Source organism: Lissotriton vulgaris, chromosome 5, assembly GCF_964263255.1.
Source record: "Lissotriton vulgaris chromosome 5, aLisVul1.2, whole genome shotgun sequence".
NCBI classification, from domain to species: Eukaryota; Metazoa; Chordata; class Amphibia; order Caudata; family Salamandridae; genus Lissotriton; species Lissotriton vulgaris.
The window spans coordinates 422703432-422731279 of NC_141693.1; the positions used below are offsets into that span (position 1 = coordinate 422703432).

Sequence of the window (27848 nt, forward strand, 5' to 3'; positions counted from 1 at the left end):
TTTAGGCATGTGAAGCTATTAAAGATCCAAATCTGGAAAACACATGTCATACAGTCACCAAGAGTTGATACCTCATAAATGTCAAACTTCCCTCAGGATGACTGATACCTAGGTTAGATCTTGTCTCCCTTGAGACATTAAGGGGTAAAACAGTAATCTCTATCATGCCAGATTACGAGTGGCAATCATATCAACTCTTATCACATTAGTTCTCTTTTTACCCATAAAAACCAAACTGATGTACGCAACTCTCCTTACAAAATAGCTCATTGGTCAGAGTCTGGGTCTTTCGGTTAGGTGGACAGACTGCACCTATTGTAACATCAAATGAGAGATGTATTTAAACTGTTGTTCTATGATACATTACCAAGGACTGACCAGTAAATAATTCAAATATGTGAATGGTTAAAGATCAACACTGGAGAAAGAAGAGACTCTCCCACCACTCATTTTCTATTGAAGACCTGCTGGTGTGATTCAGAGCTGTACCCTGTATAGTGCAAAAAGAACAATTGATGGACAGAATGTTGACCAATGTCAAACATTCACCCCTGTACAGAGATCTGGGACTAAATCCATAATTTATTTTGCTCCCCATGCAATTCCAGTTTAAACACAGCCATATGCAAATCAATCTTGACCAAGTTCCCAATGTGAACAGTCCAGCCTGAACTGCCAGGCCAGGTCCTCCCTGGACTGGAAAAAAGCCTCCTAGGACCGGTTTCAGGGTTTCACCTCTTATCAACCAGGCTAGCTTGACTCCAGTGGCATGGAGAGCACGGAACCCACGTCGAAAATGCAGGGTCAAGACTGATTTGCATATGGCTGGGTCCAAACTGGGGAGGCGTGTTGAGAGAAAGAATGCTGGATTAAACCCAGATCTTTGTGACTGGGGGTGAATGTTTGCATTGTTCAGCATTCAGTCTATCAATTGTTCCTTTTGCTTTTGTACCCTGTAAGGTGGCATGCATCATTGGCAGAGGTCAGATGGTGCTTAATTCTCACACAATAAGGTGTGTTACCTGCACAGGTGAGGCGGTGCTGTACCCTCCCATTGTGATGGGGACAGAGAACTGTTCCATAAAAACAGGCAATGTGCCCAGCTTCCCGGGAAAGACGAAGTCGAAGAGAGACCAAAGTTCCTTTAAGTTGTTTTGCATGGGTGATCCAGACAAGATGATTCGGTGTGGTGTACGGAACTGCAAGAAGAAAAAATCAAGAGTCAAAATACTGAAAAGAAATAATGCCCTTGTGCATAGCCTAATGCTTTCTTCCCTCCTGTAACTGCATTTAGTGTAGAAATGAGGACGGGGGACGTGATTAGGCTAGTTTAGAACCAGTCTAAAAAATTGATTTTGGTCCATCAAACTACAGTCATTGCATGAAGAGCCTGAGCGAGGAACTACAGAAATAGTAAAAACAAGGAAAGGGATTTACAGAGGCACTCCACAAATCACAGTGAATGATCGTGAAGCCCAAGTGAGAAACATCAGAGACGACAGAGTAAGAGCTGTACAGGGCCACAACATTTTTCCACCTTCCACTTACTGAACTTGGAGATTATAGTCTGGATGGAGAGAAAGACAAAACAGCCACCACTACCCTCACTGCAGTGTAAAGCGGAGGGCGAGCAGTAAATCTAGTAAGGAAATTAGTGCTTTAGGGTACCAGACTGCTCCAAAACCCTACCCACTAATCAGCAACAGATTTTGTTGCAACAACCATTTCACCTAGTACCTAAAATGCGAATGTGCTCGTATAAGCAATGTGGCATTCACTCTTTCCCCAACAGTACTGCTCTAGGTGGCCGCCTAACCTTGTCTTGTCCCCGCACTGGTCTAGAGAGTGATTGTGATGGTTGTTATGGGTGAAATGTAGTGCCACATTCCAAAAATAGAGAGTAAATCAGATTGATACTGGGAAAAGCAAACAATGTCATAACATTATCACTGGATGGGGCACACAGTTTGACAATGATAGTACAAAAGACTGTCAAAATGATCACAGAAAGACTATCACTATGATGATACAAAGTCTATCATAGCAGTGACATGGAGTCCATCACTGCAGTGATGCCAAGTGTTGTAATATCACTGCACTAACAGTAGGTGTAACACTAAATACTATTGTTTCACCCCGGGTTTGCATGCAATCTCTAAAAGAAGTGACATTGTGTGGCAGAAGGCAATTTATCAATGAGAGGCAGATACTGTGACGTGGCTTCTGTTATTGCTATTGTGATAGGTATTAGTGCAGCTAGAGAGTGTCACACTAAGTCCCTTTTGGCAAGGAGCACAATATGCTTTTCACTCTAGTGGTTTGTAAGGTGGCCAGGGTACTGCTCACGACATTGGCACTTGGACCCGTGCTTAGTGACACTGGTGGCGCCCACAATTAACAATCCTACAAGATACAGCCTAACAGTAGGTGGCTCCCACGAATGAGACTAAGGCATGGCACTGGGCCTGGTATTGAACAGCACTCGGCACAGAATTAGATATATTTTCACTACAATGAGGACTTGTTTTTCAAACTTTGTTCTCACTGAAGGTAGAACTCCGTGTGGTACCCAGCTCGTGATGCCCGAGGTTCAATGGGAAACTGCTGGGTCTCAGCAAATTAGCAGCTTGATGTGGGCACCTGAATCTCAGTAAGCAGGTTTTGTATTGCCCCTGAGTTATGGTGAATGTTCAAAAGATTTCTCACATACAAACCCCCTTCGCAATCCTTTTAGGAGTACTTGATGGGTGAGTTAGAGAAAGAATTGCCAAATGTGAGATCAAAAGGGGGTGGTGATGGACGGAGCATCTGAATCAATCAAACACTCACACCCAGTCAAAAGATCTGGGTTTAATCCATCACCGTTCTTTATCCCACTCTGCCACCCCAGTTCCGACATGGCTATATGCAAATCAGTCTGACCCTGTGCCTCATGGGAACAGTCCAGCCCGAACTGCCAGGCCATGTCTTCCCTGGACCGGAAACAAGCTTCCGAGGACCGGTTTCTGGCATTCCAGCCGTCTTCAGCCCGGCTTGCTTGAATCCAGTGGCAAAGTGAGAAAGGTACTCACGTCTGAGCATACCCTGCCACACTTATGGCAGCCAAAAGCAGTACAAAAGGGGGTGGTGATGGACGGAGCATCTGAATCAATCAAACACTCACACCCAGTCAAAAGATCTGGGTTTAATCCATCACCGTTCTTTAGCCCACTCTGCCACCCCAGTTCCGACATGGCTATATGCAAATCAGTCTGAGTCCCTTGCTCACTTTGCCACTGGATTCAAGCAAGACGGGCTGAAGACGGCTGGAATGCCAGAAACTGGGCCTCGGAAGCCTGTTTCCGGTCCAGGGAAGAAGGCACAGGGTCAGACTGATTTGCACATAGCCATGTCTGAACTGGGGTGGCAGAGTGGGCTAAAGAAGAAATGCGTTACTTACCTGTAACAGCAGTTATCCAGTATTGGTGTCTTTCATAGATTCACATGCCTGAATCATTCCCCGTCGCCGAGACGGGAGCCTCCGGTACATAAAAAAGTAATGTCCTAAGGACATACATAGAGAATATAGGCCGAAGGGCCTCCCCTTTGGGGCCTTTCCACGTCCTTATGTAAAAAGGACCGAACTCTCATCGTTAGCCAATCAGCTCCGACCTCCCTCTAGAACCTTCCCGGGAGGAGCCTCAGTCCCTCAAATTTTCGTACGCACCCAGATAGGGTGTCGCAATGTAGACATAGAGGTACGTGAGTCCTTACCGGGGAGGCGGGAGGGTTGCATGTGAATCTATGAAAGACACCAATACTGGATAACTGCTGTTACAGGTAAGTAACGCATTTCTTATCCAGTATTTGGGTGTCTTTCATAGATTCACATGCCTGAATCAGAGTAGCCAGCAGTTATATAGCATAGTGGTAAAGCACATTCTCACAACCAGCAGGCCTGCATAAATTACAGACAACGTGAGAAACATGGCAATATACAGTCATGCATATAGCAGAAAAAACCCATGAAGAATGTGCATACCTGGATGGCGGGACGAGGTAAGGCTCACCTTATTGGAAGAGATGGCGCAGCACCGCTTGTCCCACTGCAGCGTCCTTCTGCAGTTCGATGTCCAGGCAGTAGTGCCTGGAAAAGGTGTGCGGGGACTTCCAGGTCGCCGCTCGGCAGATGTCCAGGATCGTCACTCCAGCGAAGAGCGCCGCTGACGTTGACATCGCTCTGGTAGAGTGGGCAGCCACTCGGTCCGTCAAAGGCCGTCCGGCCTGATCATGGCAGAAAGCAATCGCTGAAGAAATCCAGCGGGAGATGCTCTGTTTTGTCAAGGGCAAACCCATGCGCGGGTTGCTGTAGGCTACAAAGAGTTGCGAAGACTTCCTGACCTCTTTGGTCCTGTCCAAGTAGAATTTGAGACACCTTTTAAGGTCCAAGGAATGCAGCGCCCTTTCTGCCGCTGTGGAAGGGTTCGCAAAAATGACTTGAGTACAATTGGTTCGTTCAGATGAAAGTCTGACGGCACTTTAGGAATGAATTTAGGGTTGGGCCTGAGTACCACTCGGTCGTGCCTGAATTGGAGATACGGTTCCTGAATAGACAGCGCTTGAAGTTCGCTGACTCGTCTGGCCGACGTCAGGGCGAGCAGGAGTGCCGTCTTCCATGAGAGATGTTTGAGAGTGGCCCGGTGTATGGGCTCGAAAGGGTGTTTCATTAGTTGGTTGAGCACCAAGTTCAATTGCCAGGTCGGAGGGACTTTCCGAGGCCTCGGAAAGGATCTGTAGAGCCCTTTCAGAAATTGCTTTATCAGTCGACTGGACCATAGGGAAGGTCCAGATGAGGTCCTGGTGAATCTAGAGATCGCAGCCAGATGAACCTTAATGGAGGCGTGAGCCAGCCCCGACTGAGCCAGGTGGAGGAGGTATGGTAGCAACTGTACTGGGGTGACCCGGAGAGGGTGTAAGCCTTGTTCCGAACACCACAAGCAGAACCTCTTCCACTTCAGCGAGTAGGTCTTGTTCGTGCTGCCCGCTCTCGCTTCGGCTAGTACGGCCCTGCAGTCCTGCGGGATCTCTAGGTCTCCGAACTCTCGGTGCTCAGGAGCCAGGCCGATAATTTGAGCGAACGGAGGTTCGGGTGGTGTACCTGGCCTCCGGACATCGTTAAGAGGTTCGGGTGTTGTCGCAGGTGAATCGGGGGCTTGATGGAAAGGCGAAGCAGGTCCGAGAACCAGTGTTGTCTCGGCCAGTACGGAGCAATCAGGATCAGGGTGCACGGCTCCGTCTTCATCTTCCGGAGGAGCCTCGGTATCATCGGGAACAGAGGAAAAGCGTACGCAAACACGCTGAACCAGCCGATGGAAAAAGCATTTCCCAGCGACCCCCGTTGGGGATGCCAGCTTGCGTAGCTTGGGCATTTGGCGTTCCCTGCCGTCGCGAAGAGATCGATCTTCGGGGTCCCCCATTGCGAGAAGACGTGGGCCACCGTGTCGCCGTTCAGCTCCCATTCGTGGGAGAGAGAGGTCTGTCTGCTGAGGGCGTCCGCGATGGTGTTGTCCTTCCCGGGAACGTACTCCGCTTTGAGGGAGAGCCCGTGCGCCACCAACCAGTTCCAGATTTTCTGCGATTCTCTTGAGAGAGAGAGAGATCGCGTTCCCCCCTGTTTGTTCAGGTAGTGCATCGTCGTGGTGTTGTCCGTTTTGACGAGCACCGGGGAAGTTCCGATACGTGGCAGGAATGCCTGCAGAGCCAGATACACTGCCCTCAGTTCCAAGAGGTTGATGTGTAGTTGTTTCTCTTGGGCGTCCCATTTGCGCTGACTCGAAGGTCCAACAGAACCGCGCCCCAGCCTTCCAGTGAGGCATCTGTCGTGATGACCAGAGGCGCCGGCGGCAGGAGGAACTGCAAGCCGGCCGTCAGGTGTGTCCGGTTTCTCCACCACAGAAGGGCCTTTGTGATGGCCGGTGTGATTGTGATAATGTCCTCGAAGGAGCCGGAACTCTGTTTCCATTGTCTCGCTAGCGCCTCCTGCAGGGGACGCATGCGGAGCCTGCAGTGTGGTATGAGGAGAATGCAGGAGGACATCATCCCTAGCAAGGAGGTGAATGTCCGGACTTTGATGCGAGGCTTCTTGGCCACAGCCGCGGCCAGAGACAGTATTTTGTTGGTCCTGTCCTCCGAGGGGAAAGCCTTTGCGCGCTTCGTGTCCAAGGTAGCCCCCAGGAAGGTGATCCTCGTTGATGGAGTAGTGCAGGATTTTTTGAGGTTGATCGTCAGACCCAGCTGTTGAAAGAGAGCGCTGCAGGCGTTGGAGGAAGCAGTCGCGCCCTCCGGGGAAGGCGCCTTCACCAGCCAGTCGTCCAGGTAGGGGAATACCTGGTGACCCCTTTGTCGCAGGAAGGCTGCCACCGGCGCCAAGCACTTCGTGAAGATACGTGGTGCAGATTTGAGGCCGAATGGCAAGACCTTGAACTGGTAATGTCTGCCTGCTATTTCGAACCGTAGGTACCTCCTGTGCCGTATGAGGATGGGGATATGGTAGTAGGCGTCCTGTAAGTCCAGGGAGACCATCGAGTCTCCTCTTTCCAGCGCCCCCAGGATCTCCTGGATTGTGACCATCCGGAAGGATTGACTCCGCAGGAAGGCGTTGAGCGCCCGGAGGTCTAAGATTGGCCTCCATTTGTCCCCTTTCTGTTGGACTAGGAAGAAGTGGGAATAAAAACCCTTCCCCTTCTGGGACTCCGGGACTTTTTCGATGGCTCCTTTGACCAACATGGCGGAAACTTCCTTGAGAAGGAGGTGCAGGTGTTTGTGAGCACGCTTCAGTGGAGGAGTGTTGGGAGGGGTGTTGACCATTTCGAGGGAATGTCCAAATTGAATTATTTGTAGTACCCACCGATCCGTAGTCATTTTTCGCCAATTTTGGAGGAAGTGGGTCAGTTTTCCCCCAATTCGAAAGGATTGAGATGGTGGTGGGACTGGCTGGAGTAAATGGTCACTGGCGGCCGCCAGTGCCCTTCTTGGCGGATTTGCCTCTGAAGGACGACCTCCCATAGGACGACTGTCGGGTCTGTTGTTTGTGCTGGGGCTGGTTCCTGTTGCCGTAGGAGTAGGACGACCGATTTTGGTAGGAACCTCTGTAGGAGTACTGACCTCTGGAGCGGCCCCCCCGAAAGGACTGGTTCCGGGACTGGAGGGAGCCCAGAGCCCTCGCCGTATCGGTATCTTTCTTGATAGCCTGGAGTGCTTCGTCTATCTTCTCCCCAAAGAGAAATTGACCATCGAACGGCATGTCCAGCACCTTAGATTGGACTTCTTGTCGAAAGGACGTTGCTTTGAGCCAGCCTTGGCGGCGGAGCACGGCAGCCCCGGCCAACTGGCGGAATCCCGTCATGGCTGCGTCGATGGCGCAGTCGATGATTTCAGCCGCGGAGTTTTGTCCTTCCGCTAGGAGAGCTTTCACTTCGTCCTGGACCGTGGATGGCAGGCCTTGCAGATAGGGGGCTATGTTTTCCCATAGCTGGCGGTTGTAGCGCCCAAGTAGGGCGATGGAATTCGCCACTTTGATGGTCATGGCGGACGTGGTAGAGAACCGTTTGCCAATGGTGTCCAGTTTCCTTCCTTCCTTGTCTGGGGGTGCGGACAGCGGCGAGGAGGGGTTGCGGGATTGCTTTTGGGCCGCCTGAGTCACAACCGAGTCCGGTTTGGGGTGGCCGGTCAGGCAGGCTGGTGCGGTGATCGGGGCCTTATATTTTTTGTCTAGGCGCGGAACCACCGCAGGCACCGAGGCAGGCGTAAGCATCAGCTTCTTGCCCTGTTCCCACAGAAAGTCTATAAGTGGAATAGACTTGGCCAATTTCTGGCTGTGCTCCTTGAAATCATGGAGGAAGCATTCCGTTACCGTGGATTCCACCGCCATGTGAAACCTCTTTGCTGCCCTGTCCACCAGTTTGTGGAAACCCCCAACGTCCGCCGTCTCAGATTGGCGCGGTCGCGGGGATGCCGGTGTAGACGAATGGTGTGATGACGCAGCATCGGCATCGTCGTCTCTGTGGTCCGAGTCAACGTCTTGCACTTCGCCTTCCTCCAAGTCCGTCTCCTCCTCCTCGCCTTCCGAGGAGTCCTCCACCTGAGGCTGGGGCCGAGTGCGAGGCTGGGGTTGGTTCCGAGGACGGGCCTGGAGAGCGGAAGGGCGCGAGGCCGACGGTTGCGCTTGGGTGACCGGCACCTGGGTTCCGCTGTCGGCATCCGGGAACCGGTGTTTATAGTCCTGCACCAGGGAGCGCAAATCGTTGACCAGAGACAGGGGCAAACAGATCATCGGGGTGTTCTCCGTGTTGACGTTCAAGGAGCGTTCCTGATACATAACTTCGTCCTGGTCCTCGTGAACGTCCTGGTTTTCCTCGTCGGACTCCTCACTCCGCAGTGTCACCTGCTCTTGCTCGGGTGCCAACTCTACCGTTGGGGGAACCGAGGAAGTTGGAATCGAGTGAATGGAGACTTCGACCAATCTAGATTCTTTCCAAGATGGCGCCGGGGTCTCTTCCGACGACGTGCGTGAAGACGGCGCGCCCGCCGTGTGTGTTGGTGACTTGAACGCCTCCGTTAGTGTCGATGGCATCAAATTCTGCGGGGATAAGGGAATCGCCGACTTACTGGTGGTAGAGCCTTCGACTTGAGATTTCTTGGGTGAAGGCGGACCCTTTGAACTTGACCTCGACCGTTTAGGTGACGATCCTTCGGTATGAGATGTCTTCGCCGAAGGCGTATCTTTAGATTTGGACCTCTTAGGTGACGATGACGCCGATGGTCCGGTATTAGTCTTGGACGAAGGCTTCGGAGGAATGGTCGAGGAGACCGGTGCGCCTGAGGACGCAGTGGTGGTCGTTGTGGCCGTCGCGGAGGGCGATGAGGCCGTAGTGGTCGACACAGTGGTCGAGACCGAGGTGGTCCGCTTAGTAGATGGAGCGGGTTTCTTGAACCTCTGGCCATCCTTAACAGACACGGAGGAGGAGGTGGAACGTGCCTCCGAAGGTTTCCTGTGCGCCTTCTTAGGAGGAGTGTCTGTCTCTCCAGGGGACTGCACCCTGGGTCTCTTCTTGGAGACTTTGGAGGTCACGGAGACACTACCCTCGGAAGATTCCAGAGTGTCTCGGACCTTAAGCCTGTCGAGCCATTCGAGAAGGCGAGCCTCTCTTTCCTTAACAGTCTTTTTTGGGAAGGCTCTACACACCCTACACTTGTCAGGGACGTGGTCAGGGTACAGGCAATATAAGCACAGATCGTGCTTGTCCTCCGCTTGAATCTGCTGCTTGCCGCAGGAGGAACAGGCCCTGAGAAGGGCTTTCTTTTGCGAGTCCGCCATGGATGAAGCCTTCTTATTGGATTCCGACATGGGAGACAGTAGTCTAAGATCGGATATGTAGTTTGTTTGTACAAGGTGTACTTCCAGCGAAGTTTGAGACTTCGAAGCAAGAAAAACCTGAAGAGCTCAGGTTGGAGACTCCCTAGCACAACGTGCGGTAGAAAATCTGAGGGACTGAGGCTCCTCCCGGGAAGGTTCTAGAGGGAGGTCGGAGCTGATTGGCTAACGATGAGAGTTCGGTCCTTTTTACATAAGGACGTGGAAAGGCCCCAAAGGGGAGGCCCTTCGGCCTATATTCTCTATGTATGTCCTTAGGACATTACTTTTTTATGTACCGGAGGCTCCCGTCTCGGCGACGGGGAATGATTCAGGCATGTGAATCTATGAAAGACACCCAAATACTGGATAACGGTGAAGGATTAAACCCAGATCTTTTGACTGGGTGTGAGTGTTTGATTGGTTCAGATGCTCCGTCCATTACCACCCCCTTTTGTACCGAAATGTGAGATCAAAGCCTCTTACATTTCCTATTTTGCAACACCTTGATCTTAAGTGTGGATGGAAATCTGGTTGATCCTTTGATCTCAAAGCAGTGGTGGCTGAGCACGGTTCTGGGTGTTTACTGGAATATTGGCTGTTACTTAGCCTAGGTGCAACTAGGGTACTGTTTGGCCCCTAGATATCACTGATAAACAGGTGTGATTGTAGCCACTGGTTCTCAGTGTTATAGACCTCTCTTTGGCTCTAGCGGTCATTGTAAATTGAAGACTATGCTAACTACTGTGCCTCATGGCAGTGGGACATGTTGTGACTCTTTAATCTCTGCATTATAGGGTACTGAATGGTCCCCGAATCTCAGTGGATTGGGTTTTGTGTATGGCTACATTCTGTTAGCACAGTGGGTGCCTTAGGTGGCACAAGCCTGAGCAGAATGAGGACACTGTGTGCCATCTTGAGAACTGTATCTCAGTAAAGGTGTCAGTGTGCTCCTATAGGGTTGGTAAAATAAGACCATGTGTGTCCCTTATGGTGTCGGGGGGGCGGGACAATGCATGAGACTATATCTCAGAGTTCGAGAGCTCACCGTGGGCTGGGTACCTCCATGAAAAAAGCTCTTTATGGCATTTAGGCTTTAGTCAGATGAGGGATACCCCAACTGCTTCTAGGCTTGAATGCACAAGCCCTGGGTCCCCCGACAATGAGGCATATCATACTTTGTGCAGTTTGAAGCAGTCTTCTGTTGTGAGCACATTTATAAGAACATGGACAATAATCCCTTGTTTTGGTCACAGTCTATTAGTTAGCTAATAACAAGGCACTGTGTTGTTTCACTCGCATACGGATTTGAATGTGTACATTTATCTGCCATTTGAGAACATACTGCTGATTCCTAAAGAAATATTTTTAGATATGAATGTTAGCTCGTAAGCTGAAAGCAATTTGTATATCATTTTTTAAATGTTTAATGTCATAGTCAAATAGAAATTAATGTACCTTCACTATAAAAAATGTTTATTCTCTCTAGAAATTTGGATGTTCAACTCTAGCTATTGAAATGCTGCTCACCGCGACTTAATTATAAGATTGATGAAACTGTTTAGGTACTATAAATGACCATCTTAGGTCTTTTACGAATTTGTCTTTTATGGCATGCCTTGCTTACGCATGAACTTGTTTGACTAATAGAAGCACATACTATCATTGATGCACTCCTTCTGACTAATCTAAGACAATTCTCTTGTAAAAAAATGTTTTACATTTTCTTTTAAAATATTCTTTTAACATCTGAAAGTATTATCAGCGCCACTACAGTGCGTTACTATTTGTGGCGGCTGTTTTCCTCACGGTCAATAAAAACTGGCTGTTTTCCTCACTGTCAATAAAAACTTATGAAATAAACAAAGAGTGAAATGGATTAAGTAAGTGGCAAACTACTAGAAATGGAATAATAGCCCTCTATTAGCGAAACATTTGACAATAAGGATGTATCCTCATCGATTAATTACTTGTTCAAAAGGAAGGAACATAAGCTCCTACATATATAACCCTACTTGACTTTGCGAAGCTATCACGGTCCAGAGCTTCGAGCATAGTTCCTTAACCCTCTAACTCTTTAGGAATCAATATCTAGATTTAGGATCCCTGGACCTGTTGCCCTTGTTCGAACAAGCCCTGGGTATACTACTGGTTTCAGTAATGTAGGTGTGACAGGCTCAGTATGAAAACTGTCTTTCATTGCAGTAAAGTTTTCTCCAGGGTCAGAAGCACATATTCAATAGCTCTTCACCACTCACCTGTTTGCATGCCATAGTCACGGCTGCATTGGGGTTGCGGATCTTGTGCCCCTCGTCCAGGACGACATAGTGCCAATCATATCGCTGTATGCTCTCCTGCATAAGACGCACATACGAGTAAGAAGTGATGAGGATTCCGCCGTAGTTACCAATCTCACGGATCAACCGAGCCTGAAACCAAATGAGAAGCTCAGTGACTAGTACACATCTCAACCCACTGCAAACTTAGGGCTCAGACATAGACAAAATGTGTGTAGAGACTAAGGCCCTTTGCGAAATGGGGAAAGCGCAAAATGTTTTGGTGCTATTAACACAATTCTGAATGCAGCAAACCATCCTAGATTCGGTATGCCAAAATGAACACTTTTAAGAAAGAGTAGCTCTATATAAAAAACAAAAATAGCATTCAACATTCATACACATACACTTTCTATTTGATAATAAAACTATTGATTTGTTAAATAGGAATTTCTGTATTTCAATGCCCTTTAATGACTACCTAAGTAGAGCAACAGGCTGTGATAAGGCCCTGCAGTCCTGCTGGTAGGTAGTAGTAGTATGTGAGAAGCCATGCTTAGGTTGACGTGCACCTGCCGGCTTCGGCGGACAGTAACTGGTGCTACTCTTCTCATTTCCAGCCAAAGGGCTGGAGCCTACACCCTGCATCTGTTAGTGGTCACACTATGAAACTAGGAGGAGTATGTCACAAGTAACATTAGAAAATGTTCATCAAAGAAATGGTAGCAAATAAATCAGGTAACATTCCCCCAGATCCAAAGGTGGAGGGTCTAATGGGAAGTAAATGTAAAGAGGCCTTGGATAGTGGATAGAGATGTCCAACAGAGCAAGATAGCATCCTGATGCACCATTGTACCATATTTTCTACACTTTTCACATTAAACAAAATGTAAAGGGAGAAAGTCTTGTGTAGGAAGGAGGAGGCTAATGACTGACACCCAGAAGAAAATGAAGGTAACGGAGAGCTCATACTACTGCAAACATAGTTACGAAACCCCTGCTTCATTTAAAAAGGGGATGTGGATTTAGGATATTTACTTAACTGTATTTCTTACACATCCAAATCACTTACATCAAATACTCCTACTCTATTATTTGAATTTTGAATTTTTAGCAATTTATAAAGCGCACATTCACTGAGCAGTTTCTTGGCGCTATTATGCACATGTAGATGTAGAAGAAACGCTACTACACTACGGATGATTCCGGGCTCACAGGCAGATTTAAGCATTTGGCGGCTGGTGAGGCATGGGGAGAGCAGAGACTCAGCCTGTAACCACTTTGGACTTGTTTATGCATAAGGAGATTCTTCAAGCATTGAGAATGTCCAGATGTTGGGCATGTACTTCAGGTCTTGTGGTAAAAGAGAATTATTGGAAAGAACAAGTGACTGATAACTGATCTTTGACCCTGTATACATAGCCAAAACTGCCTTAGTTTGCTGGAGTCTCCAGTTTTGGTATTTGCGGAGTATTTTAGGCTTACACTAAATGGTGATTAGGGGTCTGGGCTCAAGAACGTAAAGCATTTAGTTATTTAAAACAGACCACCATGGTAAACACTGGGAAGTCTCTATACCAAATGATTGGGGGCTATTTTGAAAAAGATTTTCCACTTGGATTATGTCAAACACTAGATATCATTAGTCAATGGAAATGACTGTAGCAGATGGCTCACGATTTTGGGGATTCACTATAGTTAACTTATTTAGGCAAAGTAGATGAAGGATGCAGAAAATAAATGTGCTAGCCAACAACAGTCTGGTTTCTCATTTGGTTCAAAGCAGCTCAATGGACCTAGACTCTGATAGAGTGCAACGAAATAGTTTCAAAGTGTCTCTGCACAAATGTCACTGCATCAGGTTTCCAGGTCTCCCCCCCCCCCCCCCCCCCAACCCCCCCCCCCCCGTAGCTTGCCTTGGCTATAGGTTGGAGCTTCTGGAAAATGTCCAGAAGCTAACGTAAAGAGTACCTTCCAACTGGCTGATCATGGTTTTAAAGGTTTGTGTTTTAGGAGTAATGATCCTAGAAACCAACTAGATCAAGCTAGAAACTGACCCAAAAAACTATTTAACTTGTTTAACTCCAATCAAATGGTCTACCCAATCCTCACCTAGCTGGATCCAGTCCGTTACCAAACTGTGAGGAATTTGCCTCCTTCTTACTTGAAAAGACGGAAAACATGGGAAAAGGTTTAAAGATAGCTTTGGAGCATTGTCCTCTCTTACCTCTCTCCAGCCTCTCCTCCTCCGTAATTGTTGCAACCTCATGGTTACCTCGGGACATCCTCAAAAACAAAACCTCATGGATTTCTTTCAAACCTTTCCGGAAAGCACCATTCTCATAATTCTATCAATGCTGAAACACTAAAACCACTTCAATGACCCTCCAATTTCTTCAATGAGATCAAGCTGTTAATACTCCCACTTTGAACCAAGATTGTAATGCCCCTCTACTTCAAAGCACTATCCCTGACTGCCTAAAGTCTGGGCAGTTGTCCTCCATTCTAAAAAAAAAAAAACTGCAGATCACACTGATCTAAACAACTTCCGCCCTATCACCAACATTACAGCTCTGTCACAGCTCCTTGAAAAATGTGTACACATCCAACTCTGTAACCAGATTTGAACAATTCTGCCTTCTGGGCCAATTCCAAACCGGCATCGCCCCTGGGCACAGTACTGAATCAGTTCTTACACACAAAGTGGATGACGCACTAAAATGTTGGATCAGAACAAATCTTGCCTTCTAATTCTCCTTGATCTATCGCCAGCACTCGATGTGGTTAAGCACAACAACTTACTATACTTACTGGAACACAAAATGGGCCTATCAGGGTCCGTCCTAAACTGGTTCACCTTGTTTCTCCAAAACAGAACTCAAAGATTCAAGGTTAATCATTCCCCATCTAAGATCATTCAGGCCACACTAGGGATCCCAGAGGGTTCCTCCCTCTCACCCACTCTCTTTAACTTGCTCATGGAGCTTCTAACTGAAACCCTGAGTTCATCCAACATAGACTATCACATTTAAGCTGCTCACACAATTATTGGGTTTGTTTTTACTATTGTTTTTGTACTATCAAATCTATTTGTATCTATATATTGTGGTGATCCTCCCTTTTCTGGGGAGTTTTATTGGTTCCATATGTCTCTGCTCTCTGAACATGTTTAAAGCGCTCTGATACCTGCAAGGGTCATGTTCACACTATATAAAACTTTTAAAAGAAGCAAAGAAATGCACAGCAAATATCTCACGACTGGCTAGCTGGGGGCTGGTTGCAAATGATAAGGCATGGGGAAATTTTAAAGCCAGATATCTTGTGTGCCACTGGGCTTGGATTTCTTTGCAGAGCACAGGCTCTGGAACTATAAAGTTTCAAAATCTATGGAATTAGGGTGACCTTGTATGTCTTTTTTTGCTTCCACACCCCAAAAGGACAAGGACAGACCCGCAGGCCTTTGTCTAATGTGACTTCCAACAGACAGGCAGCTCCTCTGAGAGAGGAACAAAAGTGATGGACAGAGTGCTTAGATTACTCTCAACCTCCGATCATTTTGCTACACCACATTCAACCAATATTGTTTTGCGACCTTTGCTCCTAATGACAGGGATTCACTGTTGTGAGGTTACATAGGCCCTGTGCACAAAACAAGTGTATTTTACATGTTCACATTTTAGGCTGACATCCTTTTTAAATGATGACTTTTAACACACGGTTGCTTGCGTGCCCATGTGGGATAATGTGCTCAGAAATTGGTTTGCTTACACTTACACTACTTCGTACGCATCGTATCAAGCCCTGAAATATTCTGTACAAGGACTAAGTTCACTGCGCAAAATGTTGTTGTTGTCCGTTCGGTAACAGCTCTGTGTAAGTACAATCAACACAGACAGCCAGACCAGAACTCCGGCATAGACAGAATAGATGAAGTTTATTATATAAACTGTACTCAGCCTTTGTTTTGACAGAGGAGCATTTCGATGGGATTGTCGAGGTCGCCCCATGCCGGAATTCTAGCCCCGCTGAATCCCATTACCAACCTGAGAGGGAATGCTGCCTCTTCGACACCAAGACTGGCTATCAGATGACACACACCCGCAGGTAAAGGGGAGTTAGGCCACTATAAGGAATTCTGGCAGACTTGCACACCACATGCTTTGGAGTTAGGTAGTGCTAGGTAGGACTACAATTCTATGTATGCATGTAATCAACACAATTGCACAATGGTTAAACTGTTCATGCTTTTCACCATTCCTGTAACACTGACAATACTGTTTAGCTCCATTCTATTAATCATTGCAGTGCATGTATTTTAAGCAAGAATCCAATTGCGTCAATAAATGTTTGAAATGCCAATGTGTGTACTTCTTGTGTCTCCCTATGGACATGCTCGAGCTAACAAGAGGGTAGATCCGTTTCCTTGATTTCGTTCGGGAATCAGGGTTTTCATGTTCTGAGGTTGCATATATCATCCAGAACCTTGCAAGGTTAGAGGTCCAGATGGTGCACTGTGTACTAGCCAGGACTTAGGTCAACATATTCTGTTGGTGTGCACGGACCCAGCCCCACATAGTTTTGACGTTTATGTTACCCAAACGCAGTCTTACTGAAATAGTAGAAAGTGTATGACAACCATATGCAAATTAGTTGTAGGCAGAAATAAGCAAATTAGAGTAGACTCTATCCTGATATTGGTACTATGCTGACCCAGCTCATAAAGTAGGGGCCCAGGTTACACCGCTTTAAAACAGAGAAAAGGTATTACCAAGCTAATATATTAAAGGTTTTTTAAATATTGAATGAGGACACATCATGATCACCTTTGCTTAATATTAGGCAGCATCTCATGTGGGCAAGGCGCTGCAAGTTCAGAATTCTGTTCCCTTGAGGAACAAAAACAGTTTTGTGTTTATGGTACAAAGATGTAATCACACTCCTTCATCTACTGGCCAGTGCTTGGACTTATAAAGGCTCCCGTCTTACACATTGATGGTATAAAGTTACTTCCATAATACCAGTGACCACACCAAACTGCATGTAAAGCAAGCATTGCAATGGCACTATCTACATTGCCACAGAAATACTGAATGCCAAAACACACATTGGGGAACTATGTAAAGCATCACTGTCATTTCAGAATCCCGCTTACCACATATCTAAAGCAGCAGTGCAATATAAGAGTCCATATTACCAACGTATGTAAAGTAACACTGCTCTAGGGGTATTCTTAATCTGGTATGTAAAGCACCACTACATTGCAACCATGCCTATTCTTCTGGTTTGTACAACAACACTCTCATGCCCAAATCCACATTGTCCATGTGTTTACAACGCCAATGTCATACCAGGAATTGAAAAGCTCCACTATGTAAATCCTTATTTCAATGCAAACATAATTGCCAGAATTCTACCACCCTCAGCTTGCAACCCCCCCCATCAACCTACTACACACTGGGGCCTGAACAATGATTATTGGGGGATGCAGCTGAATGCACTTGGATCAATCCACGTGCAACTGTACCAAGGGCCTGCTACGATAGTTGAGCATGTGAGTCAGTGTTCTTTCCTGTACTTCTGTTGATATTGCTCCTCTGTGAAGGCAAAGTGAAACTTCTGCTCCAGGCTTATGCTCTGTACTCTGTGGATGACACCTACGCACATGTGGATGCATCTGCGCTTGTGCACACGAGCTGTAGTGCCAGTATACATACTGCTTGTTCATCCTGACTGTTAGACCTGGCATCTTTTGGTGTGGTTTTTCCTGTATTTCTGTATCCAACCTCCTGTTTTTGACTGTAGGCTGAACTTCATTTTTGATGGTTTTAGGACTCTGGGCACTTTACCACTGCCGCTCTGTCTAAAATGTAATGGTTTTTGGTGTTCCACACGATTGGCCTGTTTGATTTACTAGTCAGTACCTAGTACCTAGCAACAGGTATGCTCAGGGCCTGTAAGTCAAATGCTACTAGTGGGCCTTCAGCACCGATTGTGCCACCCACATGAGTAGGCTAGCAGACATGTCTCGGGCCTGCCACAGCGGTGTCTATGTGTGCAGTTTTAAACTACCCTGTCGACCTGACAAGTTCACACACTTGTCAGGCCCAAACCTTCCCTATTATTACATGCAAGATACCCCTAAGGTACGCCTTAGGTAGCCCCAAGGGCAGGGGGCAGTGCATTTAAAAGGTAGGACATGTACTGTTGTGTTTTACATGCCTGGTAGTGAAACATAGCTAATTTAGCTTTTCACTACAGCAAGGCCTATCTCTCCCGTAGATTAGCATTGGAGCTGCCTTGTAGCATCTTACACGTGTATCTTGCAATTAAAAGTCAATAGAAAATTGGAGTTAGGTGTCTCTGGACTCACAATTTAAAAATACATATTTTAGTGTAGTTGGTTTTAAAAACTGCAGTTCTGAAATGCCACTTTCAGAAAGTGATTACTAACTAAGCCTGTCTGTCTTAGACAAGGTCTGCATTACCCTATTGCACTCCACCTGGAGTGCACATCACATTTTTTACTCATAAATACAGAGCTGAGAAAGTATGCAACGCTTAATCACAAATCATCAATAGTAAGTGAAAATTGTTATACAAAAAGGTGAACACTAAAATAAAATAGAATTCTCTTTTGTCCAGTGTTGCTTGATGCTTCTTTTTTATTCAAAGATGCAATGTGGAACAAGCCATAGGTTTCATTATGCGTGATTCCAATAATTCCCAATGCATTTCGGGTGTTGATATACACCCTTCTTCAGGGAAAAATCTCTAACAAATATAACATACATCAATGATTGATATGTACAATATTTACTTTTGCCTCATATACTTAGGGGAGTGTAACATTATGTGCATTCACATATTACAGAGACCAAGTGAGGAAAAAAAAACTCACAAAACCACAAACGTGACCCCATCACAAAAGTGAGTGAGAAGTGTGATCTCGTCTGTCAAATGACGCTGCCTGGACCAACTGAACGCTAGTCAATCGAAAGAATACTCTCGCTCTGTGTAAAAATAGAGCTTCCAACCAGCATGTCGACGATTTTCCAGACTAACACACACCCTTCAGGCATATTAGAGTGTTTACAATTGTTTCTCCTTCATACAAACATGATGTGAATCCTGCCTTTTTAAAATCTTTTTTTATCTGATTGACCACAAAATCTTCTCCATAAAATCTTTTCAAGTTGCACTATTTTCACCTCACTTGGTCTCTGCAATATGTGAATGCGCATAATGTTACACTCCCCTAAGTACATGAGGCAAAAGTAAATATTGTACTCATCAATCATTGATGTAGGTTATATTAGTTATAGATTTTGTTCCCTGAAGAAGGGTGTATATCAACACCCGAAATGCATTGGGAATTATTGGAATCACGCATAATGAAACCCATGGTTTGTTCCACATTGAATCTTTGAATAAAAAAAGAAGCATCAAGCAACACTGGACAAAAGAGAATTCTATTTTATTTTAGTGTTCACCTTATTGTTTAACAATTTTCACTTACTATTGATGATTCGTGATTAAGCGTTGCATACTTTCTCAGCACTGTATTTATGAGTAAAAAATGTGATGTGCACTCCAGGAGGAGTGCAATAGGGTAGTGCAGACCTTGTCTAAGACAGACAGTCCTAGTTGTAATTTCTTTCAGAATTGGTGGTTAGAGAGCACCATTTCAAGGTCAGCACACCAATTTGGTTTAGTTTTGAATACCTTGTTTCGCAAGAGCAATATAACTTGAGTGCACTACAGGTGTTTTTCATTACACTTTCAGAAAGTGGGCATTTTATTACCTAACCATTTTGTGCCTCTTCCTGTCCCAAGAATACCTGTCTGGGCTGGATGACAGTTGGTCTTGTGAATTTCCTCTAGAAAGTCATACATAAAGGGAACTGAGGTGTGTAATGTATATCCTGATGGCCCATCACAAGGATGATGGGTCTTCCTGAGCTAGAGTGGTGGGAGGAGTTTACACTTGCACCTGAATAGGGCAGTGCTGGTCCCCTCACAAAACAGTCTCATCCCCCTGCAGTGTGTCAGGAGCAAAGGCCAGGAAGGGCAGGGTATTGTGCACTGCAAAGACTTTCCTTTGAGGTTTGCCCACTTTAAAGGCAGAAATGGGTATAAGTACTAGACCTCCTACACCATATACTGAGAACACTTCTGGATTGAGGACATTCTGCCAGGAGAGACTGCCACTTTGCTGTTTGCTTTGCTGTGCTGGCCTGCTGCTGCTTCCGTCCTGTGGGTGAACGGACTGGACTTTGTTTTCTGCATCCCGCTTTCAAAGTTGCTCCAAGGGCTTGAGTTGAGCTTCCCTCCTGTTGGAAGTCTCAGGGCCATCAAAGACTTCACCTGTAGCATCCGGGCTTTCCTGCTGAGAACCCTACTTTGCCAAGTGATGCCAAATCTAGTTTGTGGGCCCTTGGAAGAGAGTTTGCTTTGCTAAGAAAGAAGAAACTAGCACATCAACTTTGAGGGTGACGTTGCTGCCTGCACCGGAGGGATGTACGACATTACAACGCATGCTTTTACATCGCATGCTTTTACAACGCGGGTTTTACAACGCATACCATTACAACGCATAGTGCTTTGGGGTGCTGGATAGTGAATAGTTTAATTTACTATTCCAACTCCAGACCCCGTGGATAGTAGGGAAGGTGTTGGACAGTAAATTAAACCTATTCCCTATCCTAGAGCGCCCCCCCAGCGCAATGCGTTGTAATGGTTTGCGTTGTAAAAGTTGCGTAGTAAAGGCACTGCGCGGTAAAAGTTGCGTTGTAAGTGATGTTTCCCGCACCGGAGCTGTGGTCCCCACTCAACTAAATGCAACGACCACGACTTGCAACAAAGGTCCCAACGCCGCTGCAGCAGGGAGTCCAGAAATACCACGCCACCGAAGTCTGTGGCGCTGGACTTTGACTCCGCATCGGTGGCCCTGTGGTTTGACATCAACACTGTGAAATCGATGATGCATTGCCAGCAGAACCAATGCCTCGCTGCCAATGCTGCATCTCCTCCTTCGCAACATCCCTGGGCTACAGTGGCTCACCAACTCTGCACTGCCTCCAGGAACAGACACCTCACTTGCTTCAGTAATGCCTCAACCTCCGTTGTGCAAAGCGCCATCTCAAGCACCGACGTGCCAGCAACCTGCACAAACAGCAAGGAACCGACGTTGCACCGGCCTCAGTGACACCGCCCCTCCCCTCCCCGGCGCCTCCCAATGTCTTTGTTTTGTCATTGTTTCCAAGGTACTGTAACCAACAGAATTTCTGAATGACTAATCCTCTTCTGTGCAAGAGGATCTATAGAGGTCAGCCTTCACGACCTCCCTTTTCTGTGATCCCTTTGATTACTCTCAGGTAATCCAAGCTGTATGTTTATGTAGTGTACTACCTTAATAGACAATGAAATCAGAGAAATTAAAGTGTTTTGTTTTTTTAAAGTGTAAAAGCCAGGTTTTGACTGGTTGTGGAAGGAAATGTGTATATCCATACTACGAATGGAAGGAGGTAAAAGCGCCTATGCTTGGATGATAAGGATGGGATGACAAGATTTTCTAAACCTAAACCAAAACCGGGACAGGAAGTTGTCAAACAAGTAGGACTACAATTTGATAGTGGTGTAAAGAACTGCACTAGCATGGAAGGACTATAATGACAAATGGAAAACACAGGACAGGCATGTGTGCAGTAATTATAGAGAAACTTCAAATTGCAATCCAAGTTCTATTTGCATAATGTGTATTTGTTACAGCCTGCAGGGTCTATTCCGTCATAAGAATTATGGTTCGACGATGCCTTTACCCAGCAGATGCCTGTTTCCAGTCCAGGAAGGACCTGGCCTGACAGTTCAGGCTGGACTGTTCCCATTGGGCGCAGGGTCAAAACTGATTTGCATATGGCTGGGTCCAAACTGGAATGGCATGGTGAGCAAAAAAATGCTGGATTTAGGCCCAGATCTCTGTACTGGGGTGAATGTATGACATTGCTCTGCATTCTGTCCATCAATTGTTCTTTTTGCCCTTACCCAGCATAGGTAGACAGCAGAACAAGCGCTGAAAATCATGTTGTCTAATTTGTGGAGAGATGTCTTCAGAGCCGGCGTTGGTCAAGCCAACAGCATCCATCAGAGGTAGCACTGAAAAGACCCAGGGCTCTAAAGCCAGTTGCGTACTACGTCCTTACCCACCTGCTGAAGGCTGTATCAGGTCAGTCAGATGCGGGGAGAAGCAGAGGAGCTGTTTTTTTTTTTTTTTTTTTTTTAAACGTCTGTGACGCTACTTAGTAAATTATTTCACTAGAGAGAGAAGGTACGTGTAAAGTTTGGCATTAAAAGCGTGCAAACGCTCGGTCATAACTATGCATTTTTGGTATGGGCTCGTGTCAGAAAGACACGGGAGCAGAAGAGCAAAAACGGCGACCGGGTCACGTTGTCCTACTCTGATCCGATACCGCCTTTTGAAGACGAGTGTGGAGAAATTCAGCAATCCAAAAGTGGTGGCGTATAATGCCTCACTTGATTGCTAGCCTGATCATCACAAGGTTTATTTATCTATTGCTATCTACCCGTATTAACCCCTTCCATGCTGATTACGGCCCCCAGCCGTCATGCATCACAGTGCCCGTGTGCTGATGACGGCTGGGAGCCGTCACGAACCCGCCCACTCTTCAGAAGTGCCGCACAGGCGCCGAATCGCGGCCGCGCCCAAGGGGTTAAGTCACCCCAGTCCCTGCTGAACATATCCACCCACCTGGTTGGTGGGCGCACCTGCCCCCCTCTCCCCCCACCCCCCTGAAATTACTTTATTTTCTTTATTCTATTTTATTTAATGCGATTTTATATGGCGCAAACTTTACCCGAAGGTGTCAGAGCGCTGTACATAAGAACCAGTTGCAAAACATAAGGACTTAGGATTACATGCGTTACATAAAATATAAAAACAGAAAAAAATGCAAATGTACAAGATGTAAAGTCATACAAGGAAGAGATACAAACAGAAAGAAAAATTGCAAATGTACAAGTAGTAAAGTCACTCAAGAGATACAAATGGATATACCCTGAGTCACATAGGAATGGTAGAGAGTACAAAGGTCTACTACTGCATATAATAGTGATTAGAGTTATCTCTATATACATATATGTACACATACTTTGTCATCTACTCGAGCACGGTATACGATTCCTGCTCTCGCCACCCGTCGGACCTGAAGTCTTCGCCCGGTACCCCACCTCCCCCGTGTTTTGGGACCCTTCACATCTCCCTGTATTGTGTAGTCTGTGGGCACAACAATGCTGCGGTCGCAGCCGCCTCAGCCTCCTCCCTTCGCGCCGCGCCCCGCCTCATCGCTGAGCCTCTGCCTGGGGTTCCCGCGCTCCCGGCGCCTCGGGGCACGCACGCCGCGGCAGACCTCTGAATTGAAGAGCTCCTGAACATGTCACCTTTGCTGGTGTTGTCGGCACGCGCTGAACAGAGCTGTCTGTAATGAGGCAGCTGCTGTCACCACAAGATGTTGTGTGGATGGGCTGCTCCCGCCGGAGGGCACGGGAGACCCCCAGCTCCTGGAAGCCGACGCCAGAGAAAACAGCACTCATTAATCAGAGTGTCAGGCACGGGAGCGGCCATTTACAGCAAACAGCTCCTTCCTGCGCACATTACCCTGCCTTTAATTAATTACAACCTCCTTCAAGGCAAACCTTTAATAAACAGCCATTTGTGCTGACGGAGTGGAATCAAAGTGCTAGCATCGCAGCCGCTGAGTGCACAGAACTGTGCGGGCAGCACGCGGCCCCCAGAGAGTGCACTAGGGGTTGTGACCTGATCCGAGGGCTGCACGCGCTCCACATCCTCTGGGAACCTTGTCCAGAGGCCCCCAAAAGGTCCACTGAGGGTTGTGATATGATCCAAGCGCTACACACCCCGCTCGGACGCTGGGGGCTGTTACGTGACGCAGAAGTGCCCTGAAGGTCTTTCCACAAACGTCACTGTTTCAGGCTTCCCGGTGCAGTCAAGCTTCCCTTGGCTATTGGTTGGCGCTTCTAGTAAATGTGCGGCGGCTGAAGTACAGAGTACCTTCCAACAGGCTGATTATGGCTGCAACGTTTGCAGCCTAATGCGGGGTGTGTAATAGTGCGCGTCAACCTTCATTGCGCACTAGGTGCAGCTCATAAGGTACAGTGGATCGTTCTACTATCACTATATTCTCGAGATCTTATCAAGTTCAGCCCCAGTATAGTTTGACGGGTTGAAACGGTGCATCTCCATGTGTCAGTTTCATGTGGAAGTTTCGTTTCACACGCAGCCTCCATTGCTTCGGGACACCTTTGAGAGTGCACTGTTTATGTGTCGTGCACGTGCGCCCATGGTACTCTTTAGGTCTGGGGCACGTGCAGCTTGCGTGCAGCTTGGCTCCCATTGCACCTTGCTAGGCTGTTCCCTACTCCTAAAGCACCAAGGGCCAGATATAGGTGAAATAGATTTACCGATTTTAAATTCCCGAATTTTACCGATTCGGTAATTAAAAATCGGTAAATCTATGGGGTCGACATGTAGGTATTCCAGATGTGCTGGTATACCGAATCGGATGATTTCGGTATTTACCGATTCGGTAAATACCGAATCGGTAATGCCTATTCATTCCTATGGGCATTACCGATTCGGTATTTACCGAATCGGTAAATACCGATTTTCACAATGGTGCAGGGGGTGTCACTTTGACACCCTCTGGCACCCCCAAAACAGGCTCTGTTGCCATGTGGCAGGCATACATGCCCTAAGGGCAGGTCTGCCTGTCACATGGCATAGGTGTGCATGCACACATGTGCATGCACACATGTGCATGCACACCGGAATCGGTATTTTACCATCAAATTGGATTTGATGGTAAAATACCGATTCGGTAAGGCTCCTGGGACTCTGAAGAGTCCCACCTACATATGGGTGGCTCAGATTCGGTAAATTTACCGATTTTTTATTTTACCGATTCGGTAAAATTACTGAATCGGTAATTTTACCGATTCGGTAAAATAATGCCCCCTACATTCCAATCACCTATTTACCGATCGGTAACAGCCGAAAATACAAATTTTCGGCCGTCACCAACCGACCTACATCGGGCCCTTAGACATTTAGACCATTGCACCTTTTTCTCAATGTTTCCTTCTCCAAGATATTTAAAAGGGGTTCTTCTTGGTACTGCTTTGTAACATAGTTTTGGCGTTCATAGAAGACCTTCCATAGCCATGGCGAGGCCTGAGAAGCTTTTCTGGGTGATCCCGTTGCATTACTTACATAGTAGATATTGAATCATGGGCTCAGATGAGCTAACAATTGGAGGGGGGGGGGCACGGTTAAACGTCCAAAGAGTATTATAACAAGTCCACCCAGTTGCAACAGAGGACCAATCCAATGATAAACACTTATTAGTAAGTATAAACTAAGCGGTTATTAGTGTGAATATACACATTCGCCCTTTTTTACATGGCATGCTTCTGCTGAAACATGTTGACCCTACTGATTAACAGATATTATGTCAAATCTGTTTGCTTTTTCACATTTTAATATTAGGAGTTTTGAGGGAATCTAATAAAATATTTTTCTATCCACTCAATAACTACCTAATTTTAACATTGCACTATTTTCACGCATTTAATTTGGCACTGTAATTCAGCTACCCACTATAGACAATCCAGCAGTCCTACCAGCATAACTTTGGATTTTTCTGAAGTTGATCTATCAATACTACACTGATAGACATACTGCACTTTCTCCTGGGTAAGGAGAGCCCAAATGATGTAGGGCGGAACCAGGTGGGAGCTGATGGTCACTTTTCCAAATATGGGAATTTGCGTGCAGCATGACACATAGTCACATCACTTTGTTTATCACATAACATTTCTTTTTGATGTCTCCATAGTAAGACTCGTAGCTTCTCTCTAGACCCCCGGATACTTTTTCTAGTTGTATGGTGTTAGCAGGGCATGTGTCCGTCGGGTCGTTAAAATAGCCCTAGGACCCCACTCTAACGTTCTTTTTTCTGATGCATCGATCAACACCTCTTACTTACACAGTCTGAGACAGACACAAAAAATCCCCAAATCTCACTTTATGATTTGACTGCCATCTTTCTGATTCTGCAGCAAAGTGCTTCATTCCAGCTGTGATAGCCATCATTTGAGCTTCAACTCTTCTCAACCAGGAAGACTCAGACAACCGGAGTGTCTGATTGACTTTTAAGTGAGGCATGTGCACCACACCAAGTTGGAACGGGAAGTAAGAGTCCTACCTCTACCCCTGTGGGCTGCTTGTTCCTCTGCACACAACACACACTGAAAATTGGGACGTCACTGTATGGGTCCCGATTTTGGAAAATTGCACCAGGACACTGTCAGGCTGGTTCCCTGAGGGCAGCCTGGATCTGGCACTATAAAACCTGCCAGATCTGTAAGGCGCCTTGATCTCCCCTCTACTCCAGCACTGCTCCCAAGCATCTTGGGATTACACATAGTACAGGGCTAACACTTGTCACCTTTAGGACCTCCTTTGTCAACCATCTTTTCAGTTTTGCTAGTCTCCCTGGATAGCACCAAGTTGAACAGTAGCCGCAACATTCCCAGGCAGATCTAGTTGTTCTCTTCTTGGACGTCAACCATTCGAAGCCTGTACTCTATGATTTATGAGTAGAGTGGACTTGGCTATTAATTTCCATTGACTGTCCTAGTGTTACGACAACGGTTTCACATATTATTCTGACCCCATAGTAAAATGGTCCGTTTGGACTATTTTTTTTATCTCCGACCAGGTGGCGGAAGCAGCTTCTATCTCGGCTCCCTCAAGAATCTTATCGGATCATAATCCGTTGATTGTGGTATGCCCCTGGTCTCGTGTAGGCAGAGCCCCTAGGGCATGGACTTTCGAAAGAAAACTCTTGCTGGACCAGGCCTATCAGACACATATGCGAAAGTGGTCAATTGAATTTTTAAATATCAATATCTGACTCTATGGTCTGGGATGCTTTAAAGGCCGCACTGCGTGGGGGTACCAACAGTTTTGCTTCTTTTCGCTGGAAGACAGGGCAGGAGCAGCTGAAGAGCCGCATTGAGGAGGTTAGGCTCGCAGAGTTGGAATTAACATGTAGAAATAAGGACAGCCTTAATATAGAGGAGAGTCAGCAGACGGTCGCAATAATCAAGTCTAAACTTTTGGAATCTTTTAGGCAGGACCTTGCTGCTAAGTATCTCCAATATCATACAATGATGTTCGAGTATGGTGACAACTCAGGCAGAGTACTAGCGAAGAGGCTCCAGCAGAAAGGCTTACAGAATCCCATCATTAAAATCCAGGATCAATATGGGGTGGTTCAGGACACACAGGAGGGGGTTTTTGATGTGTTCCAAAAGTTCTATGCGACGCTCTACACAGAAGATATTGGGGACACCTTGACTGAGGCCTTGGTTGAGGGTTTCTTTCTCGACTTGGATACGTCCAAGATTACAACTGAACAGAACGAGATACTATCCGCCCCTATTACATGGGAGGAGGTTGAGTCGGCAGTTAAATCTTTAGCTAACAAAAAGGCTGCTGGCCCAGATGCTGTTCCTCTATAATTTTACAGGACATTCCTCGCCGAGATCAGTCAGGATTTTTAATCTGTTCTCAGGGCTGCACAGGGCGGCGTCGCTCCGGACTCATGGCGCCAAACAACAATTGTTCTATTCAAAAAAAGGATAAGCCGTGGCAATTGTTACGCCACGCCCTGTAGCTGCAATGGAGGAGATCGAAAGTATAGCCGCGAACTTCGGTTCAGTTGCTGGCTATAAACTGAACGCTTCCAAAACCCAGTTATTATGTGCCAATCTCCCAAAGTATTCTGATCCTAGGGTGTGTAAAGAGGTTATTTATTTGGGGATTAAGCTAAGGGCTTCCCCATCGGCTCTCGTCAAGACTAACTGGGAGGATTTAACATCAGGGGTGCGGAAACAGTTGGACCAGGCGGAATGTTTACATCTTTCGCTAGTTGGGCGCTGTAGTTTATTAAAAATGATGATATTGCCACAAATATGTTTTTTTCGATGTGTCCCTTTAGAAATTTCTACAGTAAGCTTAGCACAGCTCCAGGCTCTCTGTATGCATTTTATGTGGGCTGGGGGTAAGGCCCGCCGTGCTGGGC

General features: G+C 46.6%; 1 protein-coding gene across 1 annotated transcript in view; it reads right to left on the reverse strand.

Moving 5' to 3' along the window:
- The window catches only part of ERCC6 (ERCC excision repair 6, chromatin remodeling factor), a 201916-nt gene that overhangs the window by 74348 nt on the left and 99720 nt on the right, over positions 1–27848 (reverse strand). The window contains exons 9-10 of the mRNA XM_086921802.1: positions 11650–11820; positions 1023–1199 (exon numbers count right to left, since the gene is read on the reverse strand). Coding sequence (XP_086777928.1) covers positions 1023–1199; positions 11650–11820 — 348 coding nt within the window. The remainder of the gene's footprint in view (positions 1–1022; positions 1200–11649; positions 11821–27848) is intronic.